The sequence below is a fragment of the Pezoporus wallicus genome, unplaced genomic scaffold, assembly GCF_028554395.1.
Source record: "Pezoporus wallicus isolate ANWC-B61680 ecotype Strahan unplaced genomic scaffold, APGP_CSIRO_Pwel_v1 contig_608, whole genome shotgun sequence".
NCBI lineage: Eukaryota > Metazoa > Chordata > Aves > Psittaciformes > Psittacidae > Pezoporus > Pezoporus wallicus.
The window spans coordinates 497359-504622 of NW_026639059.1; the positions used below are offsets into that span (position 1 = coordinate 497359).

A 7264-nucleotide genomic window follows, 5' to 3' on the forward strand; every position below is an offset into this window, starting at 1 on the left:
GTGAGATTATTTCTTTTTGCATTCTTAAGACACTCACTATTTTCAACAGGTCTGTAAAGCTTGTGGGAAGTTTTGGATGGTTTTGTTCCTCTTTGTTTTTGTTAAGTCCTATCAAATTTTGTTCAGGATTAGTAATTTTAAAAATATTTTATAATCCATCTCTTTCCTGCCCCTCATCTACATTCTGCAGGACAATGCTGGCACCCTGCCTAATTAGCTTGGCACAAGCATCTGCAATGTTGGCATTTGTGTCCACATATAAGTGTAAGGATTGAGCCTCCAGTTCTCTGTGGGCCTGAGAATTTGCCTTTTCTCTTAATTGAGAGAGGTGTGAAACACCAAGCTTTCTGTACTCACTGCACAAGCCAAGAAACCACCCCATTACATCAAATACCTTGGACTACATTTTTCCTAAGGCAAGGTGCATGCACCAAAAGTTTTTTGTTTCCAGTCCAACAGAAGGAATTTAATACTGCAGAGTTGCCCCTGTCTGTGGCTGGAAGACACAGTGGCTGCTCAGAGCTAACAGGAGCTCATCTGTAAGGCAGCAAGATAAGGTGAAGCTCAGCAACACAGACCTAAGCAAAGTGACCTGGGCTGAGATCCAGAAATACAGAAGATACGGCATTATTTTTAAGTATGAGAGGTGTGATCATTTTTAGATTTTGCAGAGCCCTGATAGGACTGTCTGCATGCTTAAATGATAGCCACTTTGGATTTTCTCCAGCCACATCCAGAGATAATAGTCACCCGTACTGTTAAAATCACTTCTCTGAGCAGCTATGAAGCAGAAATTCACTCCCAGCATCCTCTTCTGTTTCTTGTCTGAGGGATGATTTTTTTTGATTATGTGTTTTAATGTAAGAGTCACAATGTTGTCCTGAGAGTTGTTTTATTCTAAAGGCCAGATTTTTAACTATGAGGAAATTGGGGGACATTCATTTGGGGGATTTTGCTGCTGTTTCTGCCAGACATACAGCATGCTTCTGTCAGGATGGGGTTGTCAGGGCAAAGTATTGAGAAACATTTTATGGAGATTTCTACTCAAAGAGATGAAGTTGCATGGTCACAAAATCCATTTTACAGTTTGATCCAATACAGATCGTGCCAGCGTGTCTTTCCATGTTTCCTACCCCTTCGTCTCCCCAGCCCCAATCATAAGTATAGCTGGCCAGTGTAAGTGTGCTTGCATTGCTCTGCCAGTACTTCTTGTCGGATGTATGATTCAGACCCACATTCAGCGTGGACTGGAGCCACAGAGCAAAGAAAACTCAAAGTCATGCAACTTTTCTCTCGCTTTATAGCAGTCTAAAAACGTATTATTTTTTAAGGAAGAAAAGATTAAAGCCTTCATACCCATGCCCATCTTTGGTATTCAACTATTGAATCAAGTTGCTAAAACGCAATTCTATGCAGCTCTGTCTTGAAAACTAAAACCTTCTGCTTTCTATTTTGATTTTGCTTTAATCGCTTGAGCTTCCATAGGTCATTTTGAAAGGAGACGAAGCTCACTAAACTGTGAGGAGGTTGCTCGTTAGTGGAGCAAATACAGTACTGCAACCAACCAAATATTGATTTAAAATAGAATTGATTTCTCCCTCCAAAAAAAAAAGCACACTTAATCCCCTGGGGGGGGGGGGGGGGGGGACGGACGGACGGACGGACGACACGGACACGGAATAGAGGGGGTAATCTTAGTGGAACTCAAATTAAGAATTTGAAAACTATAGCGCAGAAATAAAAAGGCCCATCTTTTAAAGCAACCGGATGAATCCCGGGAGCGGGATGCAGCAGGAGCAGCCCGTGGCACAGCAGCGTGGCCGCCCCCAGGGTCCGGCCGGAGGGCCGCAGGAGAGCTCTTTTCGCTGCTCGGAGATGCTGGAGGTGATGGGCATCGGCGCCGCGCCCGCAGACCATCCCGCCGTGGAGGGCAGAGGGGTCCTGGGCCGCTCCCCCGCGTTCTGCCCGTGTAAGGAGCTGGCAGAGTTCCAGCACCAGGAAACTGGCTGCGACATCGGGCGGGGAATGGCGCGTTCCTCCTCCCTGCTCTGGACGAGGGGGTCAGCGACCCCGAGCTCATGTTCCCAAGCTCCTGCCCCAGGCGGCAGAGGCGCTCGGCGGCGCCGGTTCGGCAGCTGTGCGTGCTGCAGCCATCCCTCACCCTGCAGCGGGAGCGGATAACGATACGGGACGAGGGAGAGGCAGACGAAGGGGCACAGGAGATGCAGCCCTGCGGTCAGGTAGAGCCTGCCTCGGGGTCCCAGGGCTCTCGGAGGAGTCGGGCCCGCGTTCTTGCGACAGGCCCCAGGGCGCAGGGAGGGACCCTACGGAATCTGTCGTGAGGCCACGCTTTCCCAGCTGGGGTAGTGGCAAAGGAACTTGCAGGAAAGTTTGCAAAGGAAAACATAAGAAAAATAAAAAGCAGAACTTGCAGAAAGGCGCTTGCGGGAGTCGGCAGGACTCGGGGGAGGAGGCGGCGAGAGAGGCAAACCCGCCACACGGCAGCGCTCCCACCCCTGTCCCGAGGTACCCGGGGGCTTTGCCCAGCCCGCACCCGGGTGGGTGAGGCTCCAGACATAGGATATGCGAGCACCCGGGACAAGTTTCGGTTCCCTAAGCGCCGCAGGGTGACTCTTGTCACACTCTGGCACTTAAGAAACATCCAGGACACTGGTGGTTAGAAGTGATCAAAGACGAGATAAGATCAAAGATCCCTTTAATTGCGAAAATGAGGTCACATAGGATTTCCAGAAATATATCAGCTATATATCTGAGGATGTGAAAAGCACTACTGTCATTTAATGTAAGCGGCTGAAGTTCAGAAATGACTGGACACTTACATTCACGTGACTCACAGATTTAACATTCCCTTTTAGCTAAAGGTAACACAGATTGCACAAAAATAAACAGGAAAATATATATATATATATGTATGTATGTATTTGGTCAAGCATTCATTTCAGGCAGCCTGTCACAGAGGTACGCGACAGCCGGCCCAGTGCCAGTACCGGGCTGGGCACCATCCCCAGGGGCACAACAGGAAAGAGCCAGGAGTGCAGGGCTGTGAGGAGGACTAGGCTGTCCTGCTGCAGCCCTGCGCCAGGCGAGGGAGGGGAAGCACTCCTGTTTTCCCGGAGGCAAGCAGCTGGGATTGACGGGAGAGGGGGAACCCTCCGCTGGGAGAGACATAGCGGAGACCAGCCAGGCTAGGCTTGGCCCTCCCTGCCTTTGGCATCGCAGTAACACTGGCTGCTTCTGCCGTAGGTCTCAGCTTGCGGGGGCGGTCGAGTGGTGGTGGATGGGAAGGCTGTCGTGCTCACTCTGCTGTGGCTGCCCGCTCCCTCCCTCCCCTGCCTCCGGGGAGCACATGGCAATGTTTTGGTTGATCGGTTTAGTCCGTTTTGTTGTTTGTTGGTATTTGTTATTTGTTTTATGTTGTGGTTTTTTTCTATCCCCAAGTAATAGGTGCCACTGGCTGCCTCCGGAGCAACCACAACGTCTCCGGGAAAACTCCCCAGCGGCCTTAAAAAATAAAAAAAAAAAATAAATAAAAAAAATAAAAAAAAAGAAAAGCTATTTCACAGGCTGCTTAAACTCACTGTGTCGCTGCGTGCGCGGTGGTGAACTCACAGACAGTCGCACAGCGCCAAGCCTATCCCTGGTAGGAGACCCTAGGTCAAAGGCATTACAAAAGATCCCCATATAGTGAGGGATGCTGTCGGGGTTGAAGCTCCATCACCTCCCTGCGCTGTGATGAAGGGAAGCTCGATGACTGGAAGGTCCTAGCATAGCAGGAGAGCGGTTACGCACACGTAACACAGACGGGGATGTTGCTGTTAAGTACCTTACAAGGTTACAAAACACATTCGCTTTCCCCCCCCCAAGAAAATCCACTTGGTTGTTTCAGAGTTCAAGAAGGGACGAGCCCAAAGCTCCTGTCTCCGCTCAAGGAGTCACCTTCAGCCTCCGTGCTCACGCTGTCGGACCGAGGTCGGGATTTGAACCCCCGCCGTCTCCTCTTAAATCCAACAAACCCGTCACGGCGGTTTTCTGCATTTTTCATCTTATTTTTAACGCTGCTACTCGGGCAGACCCTGTGGCTGTACACCGACCACTAGCAACTTCCTGAAAACCCTAAGGCTATCCAGAATGATGGGGGGAGGCGAGCGAGGGGCTGTGGCAGCTCCAGCGCCTGGCAGCGGAGCCTCGGGGAGGCCAGGCGAGGAGAGAGCGGCCACGGAGTCCCCGGTGACCCAGCCCAGCGAGGCTTGTCCAACGGTCAGAGGAGGGAGGGAGTTGGGCGCAGAGCGGGATCCTGAACCCCCTGCCCTTCTGCCGCTGTTGTAGAGGGGCTGGGCGAGCGGGACACTGCAGCGCTAGCCAGGTGGATGGAGCGAGTGGCAGGTGCCCTGTCCCGGAGCGGCGGGCTTCACTGCCTGCAAAACTTGCACTTGATAATTTTCTTAAAAGCACTTTGGAAGTCTTTGTTGAAATAGGCATAGATGATGGGGTTGAGAAGGGAGTTGGAGTAGCCCAGCCAGTTGATGACTGCACCCAGCCACTCGGGCATGTAGCACTTACTGTCACAAAAGGGCAGGACCAGCGCCACGATGAAGAAAGGCAGCCAGCAGAGGATGAAGGTGCCCATAATGATGCCCAGGGTCTTGACAGTCTTCCTTTCGCGAGACAGAGCCATCCTTCGCTTGGCCTCCGTGTTCTTCTCGTTGCGCTTCTCGAAGGAGGGGGGCTGCGGGGAGCTGCACGCTTCGCTGGGCAGCGGCAGGTGACTCTTGGAGGATCTGTTGCAGCGCTGGACCTCGATGATCTCCAGGGCAGCCCCGTCCTCGCCATGCCGCACAGCGCCGTTGACACATACACCAGGCTTGAGCTCTGCTGTCCGCCGCCAACCCTTGCCGGGCTCCCCACTGCTTTTCTTCTGCAGGACGGAGGGGGAGAGGGTGAGGCAGGTGTCCGCGATTTTCTTCTTCTCCACTTTCTTGACAGTTTTGCGGATCCTGAAGCGGGCTGCCTTAAAGATGCGGCCGTAAAGGACCAACATGAGGAGGAGCGGAATGTAGAAGGCGCCAAAGGTGGAGTAGATGGTGTACCCATGGTCCTTACTGATGGTGCAGGCGTCGGGGTCTGAGCGGTCTTCGGGCGTCCTCCAGCCCAGCATGGGTGGGATGGAAATCAAGAAGCCGATGACCCAGGTCAGGCTGATAAGCACGGCTGCCCGTCGGGGGGTTCGCTTGTTGACATAGTCGATAGGGTCCGTAATGGCCCAGTACCTGTCCAAGGCGATGGCGCACAGGTGCAGGATGGAAGAGGTGCAGCACAGCACGTCCAGCGAGATGAAGATGTCGCAGGTGACTTGACCTAGTGTCCACTTGTTCAGCACCTGGTAGAGGGCCGCCATGGGCAGCACCAGCACGGATACCATGAGGTCGGTGACGGCCAGCGAGCCGATGAGATAGTTGGCCACGGTTTGGAGGGAGCGTTCCAGGGCGATGGCCGCGATCACGCAGGCGTTGCCGCTCACGGCGCACAGAATGAGCATTCCCAGGAGCAGGGAGGTAAGCAGCTGGTAGCCCAGAGTCACTTCGCCGAAGCCGGGGCCGCCGGCACCCTCGGAGGAGAGCTCTGGGGAGGTAGTGTTGTTGGCCACATCCATGCCGGGCGGGGGGAGTTGCTTCAGGAGACGGGCATGGAAAGAGGCTCTGGTCACTTGTGCGCTCCTATGGCAGGAGGCATCACAGCCCCGTGCGCTTTGGCCACGCTGGACACCCGCGCTCCGCTAGCTTTCCCTCCCTTATATATTGCGGCGGGAGGTGGCCGAGCCTCGGAGGACGGCGGCTGGCGGAGCCGCCCTGCGCCCGCCCATCCCCACCGCCTCTGCCCAGCCCGCAGCCCCGGGCGGTGGGGGCGGCCCTCCTGCCGCCGCTCGCCGAGCTGCTGCCCCTCGCTCCTGCGCTCTCCCGTGCCGCTCCTCCATGGTCTGCCTCTTCTCTTTCCCCTCGCTTTCTCCCTCTCTCCTTCCCTCCCTCCTTTCCTTCCCCTTCCGTGCCCCCCCTCCATCCCGCCCTCCCGCAGGGGGGTCTCTTTGGGTCGGCCTGGGAGGGCGGGCGCCGGTGTCCGTCAGTCCCCGCCGCCCCCTCCCCGCTCTGGGGACACTGCAGAGAAACCCACTACGACTGCTCCTCACCCCACCTTTTCCAAACCTGCACGCCGCAGCTCCGCCCGGGCAGCGAGGACTCTGGGCTTCCCCTAGCGACTGGCGCCGGGGTTTGTGCAGGGTGTGCGAAGCGGGGAGCGGCTCTCACTGGCCAGGCACTGCCGGCTGGGGCCGGGGGCACCGCACACCACGGGGCTGCCTGCGGACGGGGGTACCAGGGCGAGTGGCGGCGGAGCGCTTATCGCCACCTGCAGGCAGGCGGCGGCGGCCCGAGGGCGAGGCGCCTTGGAAGGTGTCGGGGAGCCCCCGCGGCCAAGGGACGGCGGGACTTTCTGTGGCTCTGCACCACCACCCCCTGCCTGGCTGCAGCGGGCACGGGGCTGCCCGGGGAGCAGCAAAGGCCACGCCGCCGAGGGTGCAGGGAGAGAGGGATCACTGGCAGCAGTGTTGCATGGGAGTCTCGGGAGGGATTGCTGTACCGTCCCATGCCGTGCAGGGCTCCCGCTCAGCCGCTTACGAGTGCTGTACCAATGCCAGTTCATTTCGCGACGATTCATGCCCTCTCCCCAGCGTCCTGCCGCGGGGAGGGCGGTCGCTGCCGTCGGAGGCTCCGCGGTAGCGCTCTGGTCCCCGCCGTCCTGTTCACCACTGCCTCCCGGCTCCTCCGAGACAGGAATTACAGTGCAACACGCTGTTGAAATCACTGTCCTCTCAAATAAGAAGAAGGTGAGGGGGAGAGAGAGAAGACGAAGAAAACCCTTATGCGTTACAGGCTGCATCTGAAAGTGAAATGAGAAAAATATCACAGTGAACAATCTTGAATAAAAAAGAGGGTGTCAGATTGATACATCATAAGAAAATCAGTGAATGACCAGTAAATAGAAAAAAAAAAATCACAAGCCTGGGATTCATCTGTCATTTAAAGAAAAAAAAAAGTAAAATGAAAAAAATGCGGTGTTATCGACAGGTTTAACTACAGCTGTCCGCGAAAGGTAAAACAAAGTAAGTTCTCTGACATAACTTCTGTGGCAGGCTTTCTATTATCTTGCTGCTCGGTATTCTTAATGACGTGAGATCTTTAGCTCTGCTTTG

At 55.0% G+C, this 7264-nt stretch overlaps 1 protein-coding gene across 1 annotated transcript; it reads right to left on the reverse strand.

The window, feature by feature from the left end:
- Positions 1-4273: 4273 nt before the first annotated feature.
- Positions 4274-6047, reverse strand: HTR1A (5-hydroxytryptamine receptor 1A). The gene has a single exon (XM_057413569.1). It carries the CDS (start codon positions 5669-5671, stop codon positions 4430-4432), a length of 1242 nt encoding a protein of 413 aa, XP_057269552.1. The 5' UTR covers positions 5672-6047; the 3' UTR covers positions 4274-4429.
- Between the last annotated feature and the right edge of the window lie 1217 nt (positions 6048-7264).

Coding starts and splice junctions, on each gene's coding strand:
- HTR1A (XM_057413569.1), bottom strand. CDS start 5,671: ATGGATGTGGCCAACAACACTACCTCCCCAGAGCTCTCCTCCGAGGGT.